Below are 25960 nucleotides of genomic sequence, written 5' to 3'. Positions count from 1 at the left end.
GTAGAACGGTTTTCAACATGTAGCTACACCCAAACTGTTCCAACAGCTTGTATTTCTACAGCATTCCTGGTGTAGAAAGAAACCTCTCAGCATGCTTTACAGAGCAGAGGATTAAAAAGTAATAACCTTAGTAGCAAGAAGAGAGGGAATGATGGGTATATACAGTTAAAGAGAAGGGTCTTTGTGAGGCTTCGAAATCCAGGGAGGGAGGGAGGTGACAAGACATCGGAGCACGCAGTGGCATGCAGATGGGCGAGATCGCTGAGCTAGGGCAGGATGAAGCCAGAGATATTTGAAGACAAGGATAAAAATCGATTTGCTGGGGCACAGGGAGCCAGTGAAATTTGGCTAGAACAGGTGTGGTGGGAGTGCAGGCCTTTGCGCAGGCGAGGATGCAGATTGCAGCATCCTGGATGAGTTATAATTTGTGGAGGTTTAAAAGTGGGAAGAACGGCAAGGAGATAGTCAGAGAAGTTGAGTCCCGAGGTGATAAAAGTATGGATCAGGGTTTAATATTAACAAACTAAGGGGTTGAAATTGCAATGTGGGATATTAGTAACAAACGTGTTAAATAAACAGATTAACACCTTCATTAAAACAGCAGACAAAGGAGTTTCATACGAATCCATCAATGCGTTAATCACTAATTTCAACCCAAGAGAAGTAAATACACACAGGACATGTGTTGGGAGAGAATGGGCTAAGAGATAGTCATTTAATTAAGGGGAAAATGGTATTAAACAGCAAGAGTGACAGTCGAAACGACAGGTTAAAAATTCGGGTAGTGACCCTTCATCAGAACTCCGTTCTACGAATGGGTCCATACCTGACACGTTAATCTATCTTTTCCTTTTTCTGATGCTGACAGTCTCCTGTGTATTTCCAGTTTTTTCTCTCCATATTTGCAGTTTTTTTCCTTTTATCTCTAGAGTGAAAATCATGCAGTGTATTATCTATGTTCCAGTGATTGGGAGAAAATTGGAAGCATACAATAGCTTATATTATAGGTAGCAAATAATATTTTAACCTCTGCCATTGCTTCCTCATTGATGTTTGTTCTATCTGGGCACCAGAACTGGGTAATGACAAGAGATCTCATGGAAAATTGGTTGATGAATGCTCGCAGAATTAAGATTAATTTAACCATCTTTTCTGTTTTGTTGCTCATTCTCTTTCTGTTGATTTCTAAAAGAGTTTTTCTACTTTTAATACATCTGTCATTTCCTGATCTTTTAAAAGAATTTCTACCTACTTTATCCCTTAAAGGGTTTATGTGGCCTTTAACACTTAGGGTAGAAAATCCGATCGTCAAATTTCATTACTGAATGCTTAACACACTCGTATTGATCTTCAGTGTGCATTATTTGTCTGCAGGCAATAACTCCATTCCTGCATTTAAAATAAATAGATTAACAGTTTGTATGTGAACTTTGCCAAAAGGAAATTCGGCCCTATCTCCCTTGAAAATATTTCTTTGAATCCCTCTTTCTGCTGTATATTGACAAAAGATGCAATTTACTCTGTTCTGATATTGATTTCAACTGTCCCTGACAGATGTTTGGATGACTCCCAGTCTTCCTTTTAATTTTTGTATCTTTCCTTCTTATACTTTGTTATTTTTGCCATTCTTATTTATTTAACATGGTCTTGGTTGCACTACCCTTCTCCTTTGTCCTTGTGAGGATCTATTTCATCCTTATGTGTCTTAAGATAGTCTTTGAAAAAATTGTTATTTGACCTGTTCTTTCATTTTTTAGATCCTCCCTGCAGCTCATTTTTTAGATCCTCCCTGCAGCCCCAAAGTTTGTTCATCTAAACTCTTAAAGACCCATATTATTTTTACTCTTAACCTCTGGTATCGTCCTAAACCTAATTATAGAATGGTCAATGAAAAAGGAAATGTTCTCCAACATCTAAAATACTATTTAGATCTGATGGTATACTAAATACTAACTCGAATATAAACATCCACCCTAGTAGCCTCCAGTCATTTCTTGTCTCTGTGCTTTCATCCCTCTTTGTCAATCATCTCTGATTTGTCCACTTTACCTATGAAACAATGAAAATCTAAATTAAACAGTCTCCTTTCTTACCTACCTAGACTGACACTTCAGTGCAGCATGGAGATGGAGTGCTGCATTTTCAGAGGTGTCACCTTTCAGATGAGACATTAGACCAGGGCCCTCTCTGCCTGCACAGGTGGATGTGTACGATCTCGCAGCATTATTTGGAGAAGAGCAGGGTGGCCTGGCCAATATTCATCTGTCAATCAACCCCACCAAAAACAGATTGTCTGGTCAATCATGCATTTGCTCTTTGTTGAACTTTGCTGTGTGCAAATTAACTGCAATATATGCCTACATAACAACAATGATTGCACTGTAAAAGTAATCCATTGGCCATTAAACGCTTTGAGATGTCACAAGGATACAAGAGAAGCTACACAAATGCAAGTTCTCTCTTTACCAATATTGCTTGCAACAGCACATCACAATGTTTCCTTTTGGGTTCACTGGAGACAGATGCATCGCGCTAACTCTCTCTAATTCACTTTTCCCTAGAATATCAAAACACTGGATTTCGTTACCCCTCCATTCTTCCCTTCCTCCTTTAATCTACAAGTACGTCCAAACTGCAGCCCCTGAACCATGGCAATCTGGCCTTCAAAGCCCAGGCAGTTCAGTCCAATTTGCACTATTTCTTATTTGCTTGTTTGTCCCCTTTGAATTTTGCAGGTCTGAAGGTGACAAAAGGTCTGTTTTTAGCACGGTCACCTTTTGGCTGAATAAATCCGAAATCAAGTACTGCACTAGGATCTGTTTGTATCTGCAGTTTAAGATATGAAAATTAACAGAAATATTGATTGCATATGCAGCTCCTGTAACTCCACAATATTCACAGGGGAGCCCACTAAGACCAAAAACTTGTGCATACCTTATCTTTGGTCTTTTAAAACTAAAGCTTGGCGTCAGCTAACCACTATTTCTGGATTTATCTTATCTCCTCTCCGCCGCTTTTCAATCGGGGTACTGCACTATGAACCTTCAATTTTAATTTGGTTTCTCAATTAAAAACAGGTGATATTTAAAAAGGAAAAATAAGTATAATTTTTTTTAAACTTAAAAAATTGGGGGTGAAATTGGACCGTTTAGCACCCTTTTTTTAGGCGCTACATGGCCAACTAAATCTCAAAAATAGGGTCTGAGATGCGCGCGTACACTTCTGATGGTAAGTGCACAGGACGCCATCCTGGTAAAGGGGTTTGCACGCGCACATCTAACAACTGCTGGCAGCATGCAGTAAAGGGAGATTATGACACAAATCAGTGTGCAACGCTGATTTAAAGGGACCACTGCTGTTTTGGATCGTCACAGTCCATCCAATGCACTGCCTTAACGTCGCACAGCTGAACAGGTCGTAAAAGGGCATGAAGGACACTGACCCCCCCCCAGCACTATTTAAAAGGAATCATACAGGAGTTACAGGTTAGTTGCTGGATTATTTATTCTGGCTGCTGGTGCAATTGTACATGTTTCTGGAGGTTTCCTATACTTGAATAAAATTTCAATACTGTACAGGGAGTGGGCTGGCTCGCTGACAGGCAACAGCAAGGGCACTGGCAGAGTGGGAATGCTCGCATCTTGAGAGAGGACAGCAGGTTCACGTTCCATGGAGCCACTGCCACTTGCTGTCTCCAGTTATGTGCCACCTTCCCCTGCAAGAAAGAGTGAAGTGTGTCAGTGAGTGTCCTGCAAGATGTTTGGGTGATGTGGCTATCATGGTAGAATAGGTATCAGTGTGTGAACTGTGAGTTGTGGGTGTGAGGCTTGAAACAGTGCTAAGTGTGTGAGGGGGAGATAAGATATATGATATGATTTGAAAGGTTGAGCACTGACTGAAAGATTGTTGGGAGGTGGGTGATGGGGGTGTAGTGAAGTGAGCAGTGGGTGAGGCTAGGGGTGCAGTTGGTATGATATGCCACTTGAAACTTGAACTCACTCACCTTGACAACTCGTGTTAAATCATTAGGAACATAGGAACAGGAGTAGGCCATTCAGCCCCTCGTGCCTGCTCTGCCATTTGATAAGATCATGGCTGATCTGTGATCTAACTCCATATACCTGCCTTTGGCCCATATCCCTTAATACCTTTGGTTGCCATAAAGCTATCTATCTCACATTTAAATTTAGCAACTGAGCTAGTATCAATTGCCAAGTTCCAAACTTCTACCACCCTTTGTGTGTAGAAATGTTTTCTAATCTCACTCCTGAAAGGTCTGGCTCTAATTTTTAGACTGTGCCCCCTACTCCTATAAGCCCCAACCAGTGGAAATAGTTTCTCTCTATCCACCCTATCCGTTCCCCTTAATATCTTATAAACTTCGATCAGATCACCCTTAACCTTCTAAATTCTAGAGAATACAACCCCAATTTGTGTAATCTCTCCTCGTAACTTAACCCTTGAAGTCCGGGTATCATTCTAGTAAACCTACGCTGCACTCCCTCCATGGCCAATATGTCCTTCCGAAGGTGCGGTGCCCAGAACTGCTCACAGTACTCCAGGTGCGGCCTAACCAGGGTTTTGTATAGCTGCAGCATAACTTCTGCCCCCTTGTACTCTAGATATAAAGGCCAGCATTCCATTAGACTTATTGATTATTTTCTGCACCTGTTCATGACACTTCAATGATCTATGTACCTGAACCCCTAAGTCCCTTTGGACATCCACTGTTTCTAACTTTTTACCATTTAGAAAGTACCCTGTTCTATCCTTTTTTGATCCAAAGTGGATGACCTCACATTTGTCTACATTGAATTCCATTTGCCATAGTTTTGCCCATTCACCTAATCTATCAATATCGCTTTGTAATTTTATGTTTCCATCTACACTGCTTACAATGCCACCAATCTTTGTGTCATCGGCAAACTTAGATATGAGACTTTCTATGCCTTCATCTAAGTCATTAATAAATATTGTGAATAATTGAGGCCCCAAGATAGATCCCTGTGGGACACCACTAGTCACATCCTGCCAATGTGAGTACCTACTCATTATCCCTACTCTCTGTCGCCTTTCGCTCAGCCAACTTCCTAACCAAGTCCGTACTTTCCTCTCAATTCCATGGGCTTCTATTTTAGCTAACAGTCTCTTATGCGGGACCTTATCAAATGCCTTCTGGAAGTCCATATAAATAACATCCATTGACATTCCCCTGTCCACTACTTTAGTCATCTCTTCAAAAAATTCAATCAGGTTTGTCAGGCACGACCTAACTTTCACAAATCCATGCTGGCTCTCTCTGATTAACTGAAAATTCTCGAGGTGTTCAGTCACCCTATCCTTAATTATAGACTCCAGCATTTTCCCCACAACAGATGTTAGCCTAACTGGTCTATAATTCCCCGGTTTCCCTCTCTCTCTCTCTCTCCTTTCTTAAAAAGCGGAGTGACATGTGCAATTTTCCAATCTAAAGGGACAGTTCCTGAATCTAGAGAACTTCGAAAGATTATAGTTAGGGCATCTGCAATGTGCTCACCTACTTCCTTTAAAACCCTGGGATGGAAACCATCTGGTCCTGGGGATTTGTCACTCTTTAGTGCTATTATTTTCTTCATTACTGTTGCTTTACTTACGTTAATTTTATCAAGTCCCTGTCCCCGATTCAATATTAGTTTTCTTGGGATAGCTGTAAAAGTCCTTCGTATTGGTTTTGATATCCCCTGCAAGTTTCTTTTCATACTCTCTTATTGTAGCTCTTACTATGTGTTTTGTGACCCTTTGTTGATCTTTGTATCTTTCCCATTAGCTAGGATCTGTGCCATTTTTTGTATGTCCTTTCCTTATGTCTTATACTGTCCTTTACCTCTTTAGTTGTCCATGGCTGTTTTTTTTGGCAAGTAGAGTTCTTGCCTCTAAGGGGTATAAACCGGTTCTGTATCTCATTAAATGTTTCTTTAAACATTTCCCACTGATCATCAGTCATTTTACCCATTAACAGATTTGCCCAGTTTACTGTGGACAGTCTCGGTCTCATCCCATTGAAGTCGGCCTTACCCAAGTCTAGAATCTTAGCGACTGATTCACTTTTTCCCCTTTCAAACACTACATTGAACTCGATCATGTTATGATCGCTATTGGATAGATGTTCACGCACAGTTAAGCTGTTAACTAAATCTGGTTCATTACTCATTACTACATCTAGTATGGCTTGCCCTCTAGTACATACTGCTGTAGAAAACTATCCCGTTCACACTGAAGAAATTCACTACCTTTCTGACAGTTGCTAGTCTGCTTTCCCCAATCTATGAAGGTTAAAGTCCCCCATTAAGACCATTGTGCCTTTGTTACACGCTTGTCTAATCTCTGCATTTATACAATCTAGCACTTTAGAGCTGCTGCCAGGGGTCCTATACACAACTCCCACTATAGTCTTAGATCCTTTCCTATTTCTCAATTCAACCCATAATTTCTTCCTGCACTGCATTCATGTTCTTGGCATTTACTTCATCCGCTACTTCCTCCTGCTGCCTCTTGAGCATATGTCTGGAGAACCTCTTGCCCCCCCCCTGCGGATATAAGATGCTCCTCCTTCTCTCAACCTCTTGCATAAAAGGCCTCCAGTACATCAAAGATCCTTGGTGCCTGCCCTCTCCCAGGCGCAATCATTCCTCAAAGTATCACAGCATAGATTCAATTTTGAAATGACTCCAACCACTTCTTGCAGCCACCATGCACCTCCCCTTTAAGACATGCAGGCTGCCTTTAAGAAGAGCGAGTCACTCGCGAAAACGGGCCCCGTCGATGCGTGCAGCCGATAAATAGCACAGGTAGCAATGGCTGCACGTAGCAATCATTTAAAACAGCAGGCAGCATGAATGTAATGTGCTGCCTGCATCGCTATGAAAGGGCGTGGGTTAATCACGTACCACAATACCGTTTTCAGCAGTTATCCAATTTAACCCATTATGTTATTTAGAGTTTAGTCATCAAAATCTGTTTTTAACTTACAGTATTGCAGACTCCTTAACTATCAATACCAATCTATCAGCAAAATATTTTTTAAAAATCTGCACACTTCCTATCTGCCTCTGCACCACCTGATTTCTTGTTGTCACATATTTTGTATCAATTTTTCCCATTATAAATTCTTACATCCACGTCTATAATGGCCCCAATATTTACAAGGAGGCGGGGGAGTGCTCTTGCTGGGGGCAGGGAACCGGAAACTCTGGGAAAGTGGAAGTCCTGCTTTTAAATTCGGCAGGACATCATTCTCATTTCTTTTTCTGTTTCTTGCATAGCAGCCGGGCGGGTAAGCCGGTGGCAGGAGGCTGCAGCCAAGGTCGGCCTCCAGCAATCATACGAACATACGAATTAAGAACAGGAATAGGCCATTCAGCCCCTCGAGCCTGCTCTGCCATTTGATAAGATCATGGCTGATCTCATTGTGACCTCAACCCTACTTTTCCATCTACCCACTAAAACCTTAAGTTCCTGATTCTCAAGGGAGTCAATCTAACTCAGCCTTAAAAATATTCAATGACCCTGCCTCCACCGCTCCCCAGGGAAGGGAGTTCCACAGATTCATGACCCTCAGAAAAAATTTCTCCTCATCTCACTCTTAAATGGGAGACCCCTTATTTTTAAACTGTGGCCCCTAGTTCTAGTCTCTCCCACAAGGGGAAACATCCTCTCAGCATCTACCACTTCTAGTCCCCTCAGGATCTTACATGTTTCAATAAGATCACCTCTCATTCTTCTAAATTGCAGTGTGTACAGGCCCAACTTGTCCAACCTTTCTTCACAAGATAACCCCTTCATCCCAGGAATCAGTCGAGTGAACCTTCTCTGAACCGCCTCCAAAGCAATTGTGTCCTTTCTGAAATAAAGGAGACCAAAACTGCGCACAGTATTCTAGATGTGGTCTCACCAATGCCCTGTACAACTATAGCAAAACATCTCTACCTTTATATTCCATTCCTCTTGCAATAAATGACAACATTCCATTTACCTTCCTAAATCACTTGCTGTACCTGCATACTAGCTTTTTGCGATTCATGTACTAGGACACCCAGATCCCTCTGTACCTCAGAGTTCTGCAATCTCTCTCCGTTTAAATAACATACTGCTTTTCTATTCCTCCTGCCAAATGGACAAAAGTGACCCATTTGTGCCTACTCTTTGTTTCCTGTTAGCTGACCAATCCTTTATGCATGCTAATATGTTACCCCCGACACCACGAGCTCTTATTTTGTGTAGTAGCTTTTGATGTGGCACCTTGTCAAAAGTCTTCTGGAAATCCAAGTACACCACATCCACAGGATCCCCTTTATCCACGTTGCCTGTTACTTCCTCAAAGAACTCTAATAAATTCATCAAACACGATTTCCCTTTCACAAAGCCGTGTTGACTCTGCCTGATTGCATTGAGATTTTTTAAGTGCCCTGCTGTAACCTCCTTAATAATAGTCCAGCATTTTTCCTACGACAGATGTTAAGCTAACTGGCCTGTAGTTTCCTTTCTGTCTCCCTCCTTTCTTGAATAGAGGCGTTACATTCGCTATTTTCCAATCTGATGGGACCCTTCCAGAATCTAGGGAATTTTGGAAAATTAATACCAATGCATCTACTATCTCGGCACCCACTTCTTTTAAGACCCTGGGATGAAGTCAGTCAGGACCTGGGGACTTGTCAGCTTTTAGTTCTAATAATTTTATCAGAACCCTTTCCCTGGTGATTGTAAATGTTTTAAGTTCCTCCCTCCCTTTCACCTCTTGAGTCACAATTATTTCCGGCATGTTATTTGTATCCTCCACAGTGAAGATGGACACAAAATATCTGTTCAATTCATCCGCCACTTCCTTATTCTCCATTATTAATTCCCCAGACTCACTCTCTAGAGGACCAATGCTCATTTTACTTACTCTTTTCCTTTTTAAATACCTGTAGAAACTCTTACTATCTGTTTTTATATTTCTAGCTAGCTTTCTCTCGTGCTCTAATTTCTCCCTCCTTATTATTCTTTTAGTCATTCTTTGCTTTTTTTAATATTCTGACCAATCTTCTGACCTGCCAGCAATCTTCGCAAATTGTATGCTCTCTCTTTCAATGTGATACTACCTTTAACTTCAGTAGCATAGTGATGATGTTACTGGACTAGTAATCCAGTAGTCATGAGTTCAAATCCCACCACGGCAGCTGTGGAATTTAAATTCAATTAATTAAATTAAATCTGGAATTAAAATACTAGCATCAGTAATGGTGGCCATGAAGCTACCGGATTGTTGTAAAAACCCATCTGGTTCACTAATGTCCTTCAAGGAAGGAAACCTACAGTCCTTACCTGGTTGGCCTATATGTGACTCCAGACCCACAGCAATTTGGTTGATTCTTAATTGCCCTCTGAAATGGCCGAGCAAGCCACTCAGTTGTAAAATCTTGCGAAAAAAAGTCACAATGAGAATAAAACTGGACGGACCACCTAGCATCGGATCACCAGGCACCAGAGACGACAAAGGCAAACCAAGCCCAGTCGACCCTGCAAAGTCCTCCTCACTAACATCTGGGGACTTGTGCCAAAATTGGGAGAGCTGTCCCACAGACGAGTCAAGCAACAGCCTGACATAGCCATACTTACAGAATCATACCTTTCAGCCAACAGCCCAGACTCTTCCATCACCATCCCTGGGTATGTCCTGTCCCACTGGCAGGACAGACACACCAGAGGTGACGGTACAGCGATATAAGAACATAAGAAATAGGAGCAGGAGTAGGCCAATTGGCCCCTCGAGCCTGCTCCGCCATTCAATAAGATCATGGCGGATCTGATCCCAACCTCAAATCTAAATTCATGTCCAATTTCCTGCCCGCTCCCCGTAACCCCTAATTCCCTTTACTTCTAGGAAACTGTCTATTTCTGTTTTAAATTTATTTAATGATGTAGCTTCCACAGCTTCCTGGGGCAGCAAATTCCACAGACCTACTACCCTCTGAGTGAAGAAGTTTCTCCTCATCTCAGTTTTGAAAGAGCAGCCCCTTATTCTAAGATTATGCCCCCTCGTTCTAGTTTCACCCATCCTTGGGAACATCCTTACCGCATCCACCCGATCAAGCCCTTCACAATCTTATATGTTTCAATAAGATCGCCTCTCATTCTTCTGAACTCCAATGAGTAGAGTCCCAATCTACTCAACCTCTCCTCATATGTCCACCCCCTCATCCCCGGGATTAACCGAGTGAACCTTCTTTGTACTGCCTCAAGAGCAAGTATGTCTTTTCTTAAGTATGGAGACCAAAACTGTATGCAGTATTCCAGGTGCGGTCTCACCAATACCTTATATAACTGCAGCAATACCTCCCTGTTTTTATATTCTATCCCCCTAGCAATAAAAGCCAACATTCCGTTGGCCTTCTTGATCACCTGCTGCACCTGCATACTAACTTTTTGATTTTCTTGCACTAGGACCCCCAGATCCCTTTGTACTGCAGTACTTTCCAGTTGCTCGCCATTAAGATAATAACTTGCTCTCTGATTTTTCCTGCCATAGTGCATAACCTCACATTTTCCAATATTGTATTGCATCTGCCAAATCTCTGCCCACTCACCCAGCCTGTCTATATCCCCTTGTAGGTTTTTTTATGTCCTCCTTACTCTCTACTTTCCCTCCCATCTTTGTATCATCTGCAAACTTTGATATGTTACACTCGGTCCCCACCTCCAAATCGTTAATATAGATTGTAAAGAGTTGGGGACCCAGCACCGACCCCTGTGGAACACCACTGGCTACAGGTTGCCAGTCCGAGAATGTACCATTTATCCCAACTCTCTGCTTCCTGTTAGATAACCAATCCTCCACCCATGCCAGAATATTACCCCCAATCCAGTGATTCTTTATACAGTCAGGAGGGAGTGGCCCTGGGAGTCCTCAACAATGGGCAAGGAAACCTCCTGCTGATTAACACCTACCGCCCTCCCTCAGCTGATGAATCAGTCCTCCTCCATGTTGAACACCCTTGGAGGAAGCACTGAGAGTAGTGAGGGCACAGAATGTACTCTGGATGGGGGACTTCAACGTCCATCACCAAGAGTGGTTCGGTAGCACCACTACTGACCGAGCTGACCGAGTCCTGAAGGACATAGCTGCTAGACTGGGCCTGCGACAGGTGGTGAGTGAACCAACACGAGGGAAAAACTTACTTGACCTCGTCCTCACCAATCTACCTGTCGCAAATGCATCTGTCCATGACAGTATTGGTAGGATTAACCACCGCACAGTCCTCGTGGAGATGAAGTCCCGTCTTCGCACTGAGGACACCATCCAACATGTTGTGTGGCACTACCACTGTGCTAAATGGGATAGGTTCAGAATAGATCTAGCAGCTCAAAACTGGGCATCCATGAGGCGCTGTGGGCCATCAGCAACAGCAGAATTGAATTCCAGCACAATCTGTAACCTCATGGCCCGGCATATTCCTCACTTTACTATTACCAACAAGCCAGGGGATCAACCCTGGTTCAATGAGGAGTGTAGAAGAGCATGCCAGGAGCACCACCAGGCGTACCTAAAAATGAGGTGCCAACCTGGTGAAGCTACAACTCAGGACTATATGCATGCTAAACAGCGGAAGCAACATGCTATAGACAGGGCTAAGCGATTCCACAACAGATCAGATCATAGCTCTGCAGTCCTGCCACATCCAGTCGTGAATGGTAGTGGACAATTAAACAACTAACGGGAGGAGGAGGCGCTGCAAACATCCCCATCCTCAATGATGGCGGAGTCCAGCACGTGAGTGCAAAAGACAAGGCTGAAGTGTTTGCAACCATCTTCAGCCAGAAGTGCCGAGTGGATGATCCATCTCGGCCTCCTCCAGATATCCCCACCATCACAGAAGCCAGTCTTCAGCCAATTTGATTCATTCCACGTGATATCAAGAAATGGCTGAGTGCACTGGATACAGCAAAGGCTATGGGCCCAGACAGCATCCTGGCTGCAGAGCTGAAGACTTGTGCTCCAGAATTAGCTGCGCATCTAGCCAAGCTACAACACTGGCATCTACCTGACAATGTGGAAAATTGCCCAGGTATGTCCTGTCCACAAAAAGCAGGACAAATCCAATCCGGCCAATTACCACCCCATCAATCTACTCTCAATCAGCAAAGTGATGGAAGGTGTCGTCGACAGTGCTATCAAGCGACACTTACTCACCAATAACCTGCTCACCGATGCTCAGTTTGGGTTCCGCCAGGACCACTCGGCTCCAGACCTCATTACAGCCTTGGTCCAAACATGGACAAAAGAGCTGAATTCCAGAGGTGAGACGAGACTGACTGCCCTTGACATCAAGGCAGCATTTGACAGAGTGTGGCACCAAGGAGCCCTAGTAAAATTGAAGACAATGGGAATCAGGGGGAAAGCTCTCCAGTGGCTGGAGTCATACCTAGCACAAAGGAAGATGGTAGTGTTTGTTGGAAGCCAATCATCTCAGCCCCAGGAGTTCCTCAAGGCAGTGTCCTAGGCCCAACCATCTTCAGCTGCTTCATCAATGACCTTCCCTCCATCATAAGGTGAGAAATGGGGATGTTCGCAGATGATTGCACAGTGTTCAGTTCCATTCGCAACCCCACAGATAATGAAGCAGTCCAAGCCCACATGCAGCAAGACCTGGACAACATCCAGGCTTGGGCTCATAAGTGGCAAGTAACATTCGCGCCAGACAAGTGCCAGGCAATGACCATCTCCAACAAGAGAGAGTCTAACCACCTCCCCTTGACATTCAACAGCATTACCATCACCGAATCCCCCATCATCAACATCCTGGGGGGTCACCATTGACCAGAAACTTAACTGGACCAGCCATATAAATACTGTGGCTACAAGAGCAGGTCAGAGGCTGGGTATTCTGCGGCGAGTGACTCACCTCCTGACTCCCCAAAGCCTTTCCACCATCTACAAGGCACAAGTCAGGAGTGTGATGGAATACTCTCCACTTGCTTGGATGAGTGCAGCTCCAACAACACTCAAGAAGCTCGACACCATCCAGGACAAAGCAGCCCGCTTGATTGGTACCCCATCCACCACACTAAACATTCACTCCCTTCACCACTGGCACACAGTGGCTGCAGTGTGTACCATCTACAGGATGTACTGCAGCAACTCGCCAAGGCTTCTTCGACAGCACCTCCCAAACCCGCAACCTCTACCACCTAGAAGGACAAGAGCGGCAGGTACATGGGAACACCACCCGCACGTTCCCCTCCAAGTCTCACACCATCCCGACTTGGAAATATATCGCCGTTCCTTTATAGTCGCTGGGTCAAAATCCTGGAACTCCCTTCCTAACAGCACTGTTGGAGAACCTTCACCACACGGACTGCAGCGGTTCAAGAAGGCAGCTCACCACCACCTTCTCAAGGGCAATTTGGGGTGGGCAATACATGCTGGCCTCGCCAGCGACGCCCACATCCCATGAACGAATAAAAAAAAGTTAGCCACTGATGCTTTGTCCTTCTCCTAGAGTCTTTATTTCTCACTGGAATGTATCTTTGCTGGGTTTTATGAAATATCTCATTAAATGTCTGCCACTGCATCTCTACTGACATATCCCTTAACCTAAGTTCCCAGTTCACTTTAGCCAGCTGTCTTCATGCCCTCATAATTGCCCTTATTTAAGTTTAAAACACTAGTCTTAGACCTATTCTTCACTCCCTCAAACTGAATGCGAAATTCAATCATATTGTGATCACTGCTACCTGGAGGCTCCTTTACAATGAGGTCATCAATTAATCCTGTCTCGTTACACATTACCAGATCTAGAAGAGCCTGCTCTCTGGTTGGCTCTAGAACGTGCTGCTCCAAGAAACTGTCCCGAAAGCACTCTTATGAACTCATCTTCCAGGCTACCTTTGCCAATCAGATTCTTCCAATCTATATGAAGATTAAAATCACCCATGATTATTACTGCTCCTTTCTCAAGGCCCCATTATTTCTTCCTGTATACCTTGTCCTACAGTGTGGCTACTGTTAGGAGGCCTATAAACTACTCCCACAAGTGACTTCTTGCCTTTACTATTTCTTTTCTCTACCCAAACAGTTCTGAAGACCAAGATGTAGAATCTAAGGTCATTTCTCTCTATTATACGCATGTCATCCTTAGAGCTACCCCTCCACCTTTTCCTAGCTCCTGTCCCTCCGAAATGTCAAGTACCCTTGAACATTCAGGTTCCAGCTTTTGTCATCTTGCAGCCATGTGTCTGTACAATCTGATAGCCATTACAATCAGGAGATATCAGGGCTTGGGGGCAGTGGGGAGTCGGGGGAAATAGGAGGAAGAGGTGGGGGTTCAGAGCCCGATAATGGTGATGGGAGGGAGGGAGGAAGGGAGGGAAATAGCCTGGGTCCGGGGTGGGGCGGGGGGGTGGAGGGGGAGGGAGAAGCACCTTTTCTCCTCCTGGCCCACAAGGAGTGCTCTAAACAGCACTTACCTGTTGGAGCCGGCTGCTCCCAACTCTATTTCACTGCTGGGTTTTGCGAGCCCTGGGAAACCTGGCCGGCAGCTGTTAAACTTAAATCAGGCTCCCAACCGCTCTCTGGGATACATGCACACCTCACTGGAGGTAAAAATAATGGCAAGCGCGTACACAGGAGGTCGGGGACCAGTTCCCCGATTTTTCATTTTTAACCACCCCCCCACCACCACCGCCCAACCGTCTCTCGCCTGTCGTGGGGAGGTTAATGGGTTTTGCCCAGCTAAACTCGTAACACTGTAATTACACTGTTTGGCTGCTGAGTGGCTTTGTGCTCAGTCTGTGAGTATCTTCAGAGTCCCTCTCTGGATATTTTCAGAGCCTCCAGTCACCATATTATTTCTTCTGTAGACAAGTTTTGGTTTCAAGTTTTGACCTTTTTCTTGCAATTTTGTTTTAGTTTAATTGTAATTTTTTTTATTTTGTGCCTTTTATAGAATGTTTCACCTTCTTGTTTATTCTCTCGCTTTTGAAAATAAAAACTAAATTTGGATTTTGACCTGAACCTGTCCCCTTCCCACATTCTAGCCATCTTTGCTTGCTTTCGTGCACATTTATTGACAAGCGTAGTGGATGGAAGTGCATGCCATGTTAATGTAACAACATCTTTTTGATTATTAAAATGAATCTTAATAGGAAAATTCATCAGCTCCTCACTTTACTGTCCCTCAAACTGGTCCCTCTCCTCCCCCTTCCCTCCCCTGCCAGTTGGCAGAAGAATATAATTACATGTTTACACTGGTAGTTTCCATTGAAAATATGGACATAAGAGTATATAACAGGAATATAAATAAGGGTAGAATATATGATTTTAAAATGGCAACTGAATCACACGTGTGTGCCCCTGTCCAATTATCCCCGGCCTATAAACCCACTTAAGTTGAAGACTACATTTGGTCTTGATTCCTTGTGTGCAATCTCATTAGTCTGTATGAATTGTGCTTTGTTGGATGTGATCTGGAAGTCCATCCAACAGCCTGGCCAAGAATCAGTGAAACTTGTCAGTTTGGAAAAATAGAGTTCAAATGTCAAATTGAGACTGGGATTTAAACCTAGAACACCCCCCACCCCCATGGGAAGAATAGGATTATTTTTTTTTAAATCGCTGCATCAAATATGAAAGTAATTATTTTTGCTGTACTTTTTGTGCTGTAGACTGTGAAATTATACATACCATACGGCCACTTAAAGATTTGCTACGTTTAAACATATTTTTACACAACTGATGATTTGAGAGATTCCAGGGTCCTCCAATGATTAAAAACACTGGGGGTGGAATTGGTTCACAGCAGTAGCACAAGACGGTGACAGCGTATCAGCAGCCTGTTTTACACCCTGCCTGATTTTATTTTCCATGCTGATTCACTGTCGCCTGTTTTGCACAACTGCCAAAGACCAATTTCACCCCTATTGTGCTTTATTCATAAACAAAGAAAAGCATAACGTTGAACAAAGTACATTAATGGAGATCTTCTCAACAGCAGAGAACCAGCTGAAAAACAAGGCTACAAAGGACACTGCTAAAATGCAGCTTGTTCTGAATACTAACGAACAACTTTCACAAAAGCCACGGGGAAAAGCCAAGTTGAAAAGCACCCAATATTCCTCCATTGTGATTCATGAAACCCTTAAAAGGGACTGTCCCAATACGGTGAGAATGTTGTCAATTTAATTCCTGTACCATTAGTTTGAGCTCATAAACAAGATTGACATTACTAGGCAGCACTGAAGGAAAACTGCATTGTCAGATGTGCTGTTCTTCAGATAAACCAAGATCCCATCTGCCCATTCCACTAGTTCAGATATACATGAAAAGATCCCATCACTATTTGAAGAACAAGAAGTTCTCCTTGCACTCTGGCCAACATTCCTCTTTCAACCTACGTCATCCAAAAAAAGATTAACTGGCCATTCATCTATATGCTGTTTGTGGGACATCCCTTGCTACATCTAATTACAGGTGGAAAAGTTTATGATTAAGTCTTAGTTAAGCTTATGTCATTACCAGTAATCATAGGCTATCCAATGTGGTATTGGACTGCAAGTCCACTGTAATTCTCACAATAGTACTGAAAGAAACAGTGTGATCCTCAGACAAAAGTATCAATCTGAACACTGTAGCATTTAAACACTCATGGTCCTTTAAACACTTATTTTATTGTCCTTAAATAATTGTGATTTTGTCTTAAATTAAACTACACTTCTTGTAAGATTTCACTAATGGCATAAAAAGGAAAGCAGTTGGGTAAATCTAAATATAACTTAATGCCATCCAGGAGACATTTTGTCAAACCTTAATCTAGTTTGGTGTCACTGAAGGGATTTAATGGAAGAAAGCATTCAAAAGCTGCCAGTTTTGTACTTAGTCCTTTTCTTACCTTCATTGTACAATTATTTCTGATTTAGTTTGGATTCTTACAATCTTAAATTCTCAGATAGGAACAGATTAAATACATTTCCCTGGGTTAACAAAAAGCTCTGAAGATATTTTATGCAATGATTTATTGGATCTGCCTTTCAATATATTATTACATTGATAATTTATGCTCTGTCATTATTCCTACATTTCACTACCATACATTTTGTAAATAATCCAGGGATTCTTAGATATCAAAATGGTGCTGTACATTTGCTTTATGAAATTATATTCCTCATAGCTTGTATTTTACAATTCAAAAGAACAGTTCTTATAAAATTCATTTAATAAAAATGAAATTGCAATTCAATTTACATTCTATATACAAGATGATATAGTACATCATCACTTATTATTAGTAAGCATACAGATATAGGCCTAGATATTTGGGAGTGTCTATTTTTGGGCATGCGGGGGGCACAGGGGGCAATCCCTACACCTGAATGGTGAGGCCCGAAGCACCCCCAAAGTGTGAATGACGATTGTGCCGTTGCGGGTATCACTGTGGCCCACAGGTAAGTGAGGGGCTCTGTGGGGGGGGGGGGGGGGTTATTGGTGGGGAGGTGGAAGGAAGGAAGCAAGCAAGCAAGCAAGAAAGAAAGCAATCAATCAGTGTCGGGGGGGGGGAGGGGGGGGGGTGGCGGAAATGACCAACAACGTCCTGTGTTCTTTGAATGTGGGTTCAGGCGGAGCACTCATGCTCCTCCTGGCTCCATATTCAGCTAAGTAGATTTTTAAAAACTTATCTTGTTGGATACGGCCGAACAGGCAGTCCCTTTAAAAAAGGACCTCCTGCAAGGTCACATGTAGACCTGGTTTTCCTGAGAACAGCTGGTGCCGGCACCAGCTATCCTCAGGGCAAACCAATCTTGCAGTAGGTGCCTCAAACAGGCATTAGGACCCTTATTTGCACATGCAAAGAGCCTAACAACTGTTTCAGATGTGGGCACTGCACATAGATATTTTGGCCTTTACCAATAGGCCAGGCAGCACACTTCCTGCTTGTAAGGAGGTGGTGCTTCCTGCCCACCATGTTGGAGGCTTAGCATCCGAAACACAGGTGCTGCGCAGCCAAATGTGCACCCCATAATATAACCATCTGAAACTTTTGTGTTTGATAATTTTAAAGACGAATGAGTTTGTGTAATGATTATTTTAGGTATCCTGTCATTTTGGGTGCAATATAGATTTCCTCAGGAAATAAATATCGATGGTGAATGCAGCTTTAAACACTATCGGCATGTTGACTTCCAACTATCCTTCTGAATTGGGCTCAATTTCCCAGGATTCTTCCTGGAACCGACACTGACTAATTTGTAGTGCATAGCATAGTTTGTGACAAGTGGCAGCCTCTGAAAAGTTCAAATGACATAAACACACACACATACAGGCTGAGATCAGCTAATTCATCAAACCTGAGACCTTCCTGGTCTGTTTGACTTAGTACAACACTATGCGCTACGTTTGTCTACTGAGCCATCAGCGGGAAGTGTATCTGTTTTCTTTAAACCTATTTGAATACTGTAAACACTGGGAAAGTGGCCTAGTAGAACAGATTAGCAGAAGAGAATATTAACAGAATGTGGCTTGTTTTCTTCAATTACTGATGAATTTAATATATCACATTGGCAGAATGTATTTCCTATAACAATCACTCATGCCATCATACAATTTTTTCCTATTATGCATTTAAAAGATATGTGCAAATCCTTCATTACTCACCATTTTGTCTTGTACCAACAGCAGCAACTATTACTGGAACTGTCCACTGGTTCAGTATCCTCTTAATCATTGGCATATAGTTATCCTTCACTTCTTGAAATGAGGTTTTGTCATTGACAGAATATTTGAGGATGATGATGTCCGCCAGCCCAACCACGTTCAGTGATCTGTACCAGTCATTGTCGAATAAATCCTAACAAAGAGATGACAAGAAATCAGTCGCATTGAGAATTCAAAATGGATTTGGATAATTAGAATCTTTCCATGTATTGTTATATCCCAAAACATTTCTTCATTCTTAACCATTGCATATACTGCAAGACAACACCGCCATCTTGATTATGCACAGGATTAGGAATGATTCCAACATCACCTGATCATGTTACCTTCAGAATCCTTTTTAGCAGCTGAGTGTCTGCACTGCTAGTCATTCTCCCTCCCCAAAATATACACACACAGTACAATTCACTGGCAATCATCTAATGGGAGAATGCACTCATAACGCATTGAAGTAACATATCCCCAATACTGCAAAATAAAGGGCAACCTGGTAGCTGAGCACTTTTGGTACTAGTAAATGGTGATGCTGCTTTATGTAACTTTGTATAGTAACTATGGATTGGCATTACAATTCTTTATTGCTGCTGAAGGTAAAACAATTAAGAAAGATTTAATATAAAAACAGAAAATGCTGGAAACACTCAGCAGGTCAGGCGGCATCTGTGGAGAGAGAAACAACAGTTAACCTTTCAGGTTGATGACCTTTCATCAGAACGATGTAATGTTTCATGTCCTGTTTAATGTCTATTAACACTCCTTAAATTAAAACAATAAACATCAACAGCTATCAGAAGGGTTATTGAGATTAATAAACTATCCAGTGGATTGACAATAAACAGTCTCATAGCTAGCCAGACAAATGGACAACGTGTCTGCTTCTACATCATGCTTGTGATAGGGAAACCTTTTTTTCATTACTTTTTGGTTTTAGTTACAATTTCTTCTGACAGTTCCCATCTAGTGGCCATGGTGTGCAGGGAAAGATAAGCAAGCTACAGGAAGGCACAAGGAGCAACAGCTATGTTTCAGGCACGTAGATTTTTTTGGTGTTGAGTCTGTGCACCCTTTGGCTCAGGACTTTAAATTGATCTGAATTTCGGATTTTCATTGAGATAGCATTTGACCATATGTGAATTTTGGGAGCATGCAATGGTTAGTTTACAAAATGTATATTAGACTTGTCAAACTTTGCAAATATACTTGAAAAACAAATCAAGTAATTGCTAATTGTTGAGCTATCAAAAGACACCAATTAAGACCATAAGAGATAGGAGCAGGAGTAGGCCATTCGGCCCCTCGAGCCTGCTCCGCCATTTAATGAGATCGTGGCTGATCTGATTTTTGCCTCAACTCCACTTTCCCGCCTTTTCCCCATATCCTTGGACTCCCTTGCTGATCAAAAATTTGTCTAACTCAGCCTTGAATGTATTCAATGACTCAGCCTCCACAGCTTTTTGGGGTAAAGAATTCCAAAGATTCATGACCCTCTGGGAGAAGAAATTCCTCCTCATTTCCGTCTTAAAACAGGCGACCCCTTATTCTGAGACTACGTCCTCTCGTTTTAGATTCCCCCATGAGGGGTAACATCCTCTCAGCATCTACCCTATCAAGTCCCCTCAGAATCTTATATGTTTCAATGAGATCTCCTCTCATTCTTCGAAACTCCAATGAGTATAGACCCAACCTGTTCAATCTTTCCTCATAAGACAACCCTTCCATACCCGGAATCAACCTAGTGAACCTTCTCCAAACGGCCTCCAATGCAAGTATGTCATTCCTTAAATAAGGGCACCAGAACTGTACACAGTACTCCTGGTGTGGTCTCACCAGCACCCTGTACAGTTGTAGCATGACTTCCCTGCTTTTATACTCCATCCCCCTAGAAATAAAGGCCAATATTCCGTTTGCCTTCCGGATTACCTGCTGCACCTGTATGTTGACTTCTTGTGTTTCATGTACGAGGACACCCAGATCCCTCTGTACCGCAGCATTTTGTTGTATTTCTCCATTCAAATAATATTTTGTTTTTTTATTTTTCCTCCCAAAGTGGATGACTTCACATTTTCCTACATTATATTCCATCTGCCAAAATTTTGCCCATTCGCTTAACCTGTCAATATCCCTTTGCAGACACTGTGTCCTCATTGCAACTTGCTTTTCCACCTGTCTTTATATCAGCAGCAAATTTGGCCACAAGACACTCTATTCCTTCATCCAAGTCATTGACATATATCGTAAATAATTGAGGCCCCAGCACTGATCCCTGTGACACCCCACTAGTTACAGACTGCAATTTTGAAAATCACCCTTTTATCCCGACTCTTTGTTTTCTGTTAGTTAGCCAATCCTCTATCTATGCCAGTATATTACCCCCAACACCATGAGCTCTTATCTTGTGCAGTAATGTTTTATGTGGCACCTTATCGAATGCCTTTTGGAAATCCATATATACTGCATCCATTGGTTCCCCTTTATCCACCCTGCCCGTTACTTCCCCAAAGAACTCTAATAAATTTGTCAGACATGATTTCCCCTTCATAAAACCATGTTGACGCTCCTTGATTGTATTATGAGTCTACAAATGTCCTGCTACTACTTCCTTAATAATGGATTCTAGCATTTTCCCAATGACAGATTACCTGCTTTCTGTCTCACTCCCTTCTTGAATAGGGACCTTTCCAGAATCTAGTGAATTCTGGAAGATTACAACTAATGCATCCACTATCTCTGTGGCCACTTCCTTTAAGACCCTCGGATGCAAGCCATCAGGTCCAAGGGACTTGTCAGCCTTTAGACCAATTAGTTTACCTGGTACTTTTTTCTCTAATGATGGTGATTGCTTTTAGTTCCTCCCTCCCCTTTGCCCCTTGATTTTCTAGTATTATTGGTATGTTATTAGTGTCTTCTACTGTGAAGACAGATACAAAATATCTATTCAATTCCTCTGCCATTTCTTTGTTTTCCATTATTATTTCCCCAGTCTCATCCTCTAAGGGACCAATGTTTACTTTAGCTACCCTCTTCCTTTTTATATTTGTAGAAGCTTTTACTGTCAGTTTTTATATTTCTTGCTAGTTTACTCTCAATTTATTTTCTCCCTCTATTATTCTTTTAGTCATCCTTTGCTGGTTTTTAAAGTTTTCCCAATCTTCGGGCTTACCAGTAATCTTTGTCATGTTGTATGCTTTTTCTTTTAACCTGTTACCATCCTTGACTTCCTTAGTTAGCCATGGTTGGTTCACCCTTTTTGTGGAGTCTTTCCTCCTCACAGGGATATATTTTTGTTGTGAGTCATAAAATATCTTTTTAAATGTTTGCCACTGCTTATCCACCATCATACCATCTAATCTGTTTACCCAGTCCACTTTAGCCAATTCCGCCCTCATTCCTTTATAATTGCCCTTATTTACGTTTAATATAGTAGTTTCAGATTCAAGATCCTCGCTCTCAAACTGGATGTGAAATTCCATCATGTTATGAGCACTGCTTCCCAAAGGATCCTTTACTTTGAGATCATTAATTAAGCCTGTTTTGTTAACCATTACCAGATCCAAAATGGTCTGTTCCCTGATTGGTTCCCCGACATATTGGTCTAAGAAACAGTCCCTAATACACTCTATGAAGTCCTCCTCAGGACTACTTTTGCCAATTTGATTTGTCCAATCTATGTGAAAGTTAAAATCACCCATGTTTATTGCATTACTTTTTTTTTTAATACAAGCCCCCTCATTTCCTGATTAATATTTTGCCCTACAATGTAGCTACTGTTTGGTGGGAGTAGTATATAGGCCCCCTGTGATTTCTTTCCCTTGCTATTTCTTACCTCCACCCAAATTGATTCGACATCTTGATCTTCTGAGCCAAGATCATTTCTCACTATTATACCAATTTCATCTTTTATTAACAGAGCTACCCCACCACCTTTACCTTTTTTCCTAATCTTCCGAAATGTTAAATAACCCTTAATATTTAGCTCCCAACCACATCTCTAATGGCCACGAGATCATACCCATTTGTTTTTATTTGTGCCGTCAATTCATCTATCTTATTACGAATGCTGCGCGCATTCAGGTAAAGAACCTTTAATTTTGTCTTTTTACCATTCTTTCCTACCCTGGCCCCATTTGCTAGTGCAAACTCTTATGTTTGTATGCTCTGTCCCTTCCTGACACACTCTGTTTATCTTTACCCCCATCACTTTTCTGTACTACTTCCTTGTCTTTTCTCTATCGATCTAAACTTCTCCCCACTTATTTAGTTTAAAGCCTTCTCTACTGCCTTAGTTATTCGGTTTGCCAGAACTCTGGTCCCAACATGGTTCAGGTGTAGCCCGTCCCAATGGAACAGCTCTCTCTTTCCCCAGTACTGGTGCCAGTGCCCCATGAATCAAAATCCACTTCTCCCACACCAATCTTTGAGCCACGCATTCATCTCTCTGATCTGATTTACCCTGTGCCAATTTGATAGTGGCTCAGGTAAGTGGTCTAGATTTCCATTTCCATTGGAAAAGAAGAGTAATATGCTTTTGGATTGGAAAAAAAGATGAAATGTGGCAGATCTGGTTTTGGAAGGAAGTGCTAGATGTCAGATGAAGTTAAATGGTTTGATTGGGCTTTTTGTTAGTCCTGCATGCTGACATTTTTTAATTATCTTCATCCGCAATAACTGACAAATCTACAAAGTGGAGGGTAAGAATGATAGGAGATGTGTGGCTGTGTCGTTACTAGCAATTTCTCAATTAAAGACTACGCAGAACATCTTGGTAGAAGCTTAGTGTCTGCTGACATTAGCACAACAGCACTTTCTAATTTCAATCCCACATGGAATAAACTGACTATAGGTTGGAATCCCCTGATCACAAAGTAAAATATGAATGAATCCTTCATGCAGTAAGATCGAGTCACTCTAGGCAGAAATGAAGATGTTCTAAAAAGATAATGATATCCCAGAAGCCTTGAAGGTGACATTATGTGATACTCAAGATAATTCTCAGCTAGATTAATTACAATGCTTCATATTGTAAAAAGCACAGTAAGCAATCTATGAAAACCACTGAACAGGAAATTAATGCTCAGTTTAAAATACTGATCTTATGGACCTTCAGGCTAAAGAAATACAAAAGTAAACACCTTCACCAGTCATCATCATTTGGAATTTTTCTCGTTTCAGGTCAAAGTTTTTTTTAAACAGAAGGTCAAAGCAAACCCATCAACTTAGATGGCTGGAATGGGCTGAGTCATTGCCCCTATTAAGCACCCATGGGAAAGATTAGAAATTGCACACAAATGCATTCAGCCATACGAGATTGTTAAACGGAGTTATTTAAATTCCAGGGGCCCGACAAAAGAATGATGGACACAACTTTTTGAAATATTCCTTTTCCTAACCTATCCCAGGAAAAAAAACAATGATATCCAATATAAACCCCTGTACCCTGAGGAAGACAGAATAGGGAAACTGCAATGCTACCTTACAAAACACCCTGGCCATTGATGAATATTTGGTTATGATGTTATATTTGGTTAAAAGCCAACCAATATTTGGTTGGCTTTTAACCAAATATTGGTTGGCTTTTTGTAAAAAGCCAACCAATATTTAGTTGGCTTTTTACAAAAAAAGTTGGCATACGACCTCTTCCATTCTTTGGATAGTCAATAGATAGCAATTGCCTTTTTATTGTCCTAAAATCTTCAAACTGTCAATTACACCAGTATTACAGAAACTTCACAATGATCAATCCTTGCATGGTACTGCCATTCAACTCGTAGCATTCATCCAGCAGTGCAATAGCTGAATCAATATATCTTGATCTGCTCCATGCCTTTCAACGGGACAACGAATATCATTATCCCTTTTGCACAATCATTATTGACAGACTTCATAAAGTCTCAATGGCACACTATCAGCATGCTCAGAGTTGGCTGTACTGGGAGATGACTCAGTTATCTGCGAGTCCAAAGTTAAAAATTTACATGGTTCTAGATTGTATTTCCCTGACTCACAGAACAAGGGAGAGTTCTGCTTTTTTTAAAAAAAAGTTAGGAGAGTCTATATGGTAACATTCACTTTCTCATAACATTAAAAAGATTCAATATTAAAATTTATAAAATCTTTGCCCTAGTACTTTTTAAACTGGCTTCACAGTGGACTACTGTAATACTCCAGAGCTGCAAAGTTTGACAGATGGGCAGCTGGATTGTTTCTCACAAACTGGGCTTTAGTGTACTCACAAGCCAGATTGGGAACTGACTTCCAAGTTATACTACATTTGTGTTGATGTGCTCCCAAAACTGGTTTGCATAGAGGTGAAGCTAACAGTAAAACTGCACTCTTAGAAGGCATGCTATATGTACTTGCCACATAGGAAAAATGGAATCTTAAAAAGCAGTATAGCATTGTTTCATGGATAAAAACTCTTAACTTTGGTCAACCAATATTCTATGCCATCAAACAACAAATGATTCCTAATGGTCTAGGTGTGATCCCATTGTGGAAGAACTTCATTAATTTGTAAAACAAAATTTCCCATTGGGGTGCTAACTTTCTCAAAATCTTTAGTAGACAGCAATCTGTCAGTAGTAATATCTGAGTGAAAGCCAAAGATGCACGTCACAGAAGTTTGTGAAACATATAATAGATATGCAACACATACAACAACTTGCATTTATATAGTGCCATTAACGTAGTAAAACATCACAAGACACTTCACAGGAGCATTCACATTGAGTCAAGAAAGGAGACTTTGGAAACGTGTCCAAACATTTGGTCAAAGAGGGAGGTTTTAAGCAGCGTCTTAAAAGGAGGAGAGAGATGTAGAGGCGAAGAGGTTTGGGGAGGGAATTCCAGAGTTTAGGACCTTGGCAGCTGAAGGCATGGCAGCCAATGAGCGAAGGAAGTGAGGGATACACAAAAGGCCAAAGATGGAGGAACACAGAGTTCTCGGAGGGTTGTAGGGCTGGAGGAGGTCAGCGAGCACAGGGGTGATATATACAATACATGTACATAGTAAACATTGGTGGACTTTTCAAACTCAATTAATGAATTCTCAAATGCAAGGTTTTTTCAAAGCAGTTCATTTTAAAAATAAATTCTATATTTAGCACTAGCATCTAATTTTAATTTGTCAGATCAATTTCCATAAGAAAACGTCAAAAGGAAATTACGTTTTGTATTGAACAGAGAGCCAGAACTCAAATTAAGAAGGACACATGATTTTGACCTCCGTGTAGCTCATCA

At 41.8% G+C, this 25960-nt stretch overlaps 1 protein-coding gene across 2 annotated transcripts in view; it reads right to left on the bottom strand.

The window, feature by feature from the left end:
• Positions 1-25960, bottom strand: part of rhobtb3 (Rho related BTB domain containing 3) — a 105589-nt gene that overhangs the window by 75123 nt on the left and 4506 nt on the right. For both annotated transcript variants that reach the window (XR_010962669.1, XM_067982862.1), the window contains exon 3: positions 18665-18857. Coding sequence is in view for 1 of the 2 variants with exons in the window: in XM_067982862.1 (XP_067838963.1) it covers positions 18665-18857 (193 nt within the window). In the remaining variant the exon portion in view is untranslated. The remainder of the gene's footprint in view (positions 1-18664; positions 18858-25960) is intronic.

The sequence above is a fragment of the Heptranchias perlo genome, chromosome 4 (assembly GCF_035084215.1).
Source record: "Heptranchias perlo isolate sHepPer1 chromosome 4, sHepPer1.hap1, whole genome shotgun sequence".
Lineage (NCBI taxonomy): Eukaryota > Metazoa > Chordata > Chondrichthyes > Hexanchiformes > Hexanchidae > Heptranchias > Heptranchias perlo.
This window is presented reverse-complemented; position numbering and strand designations above follow the sequence as displayed.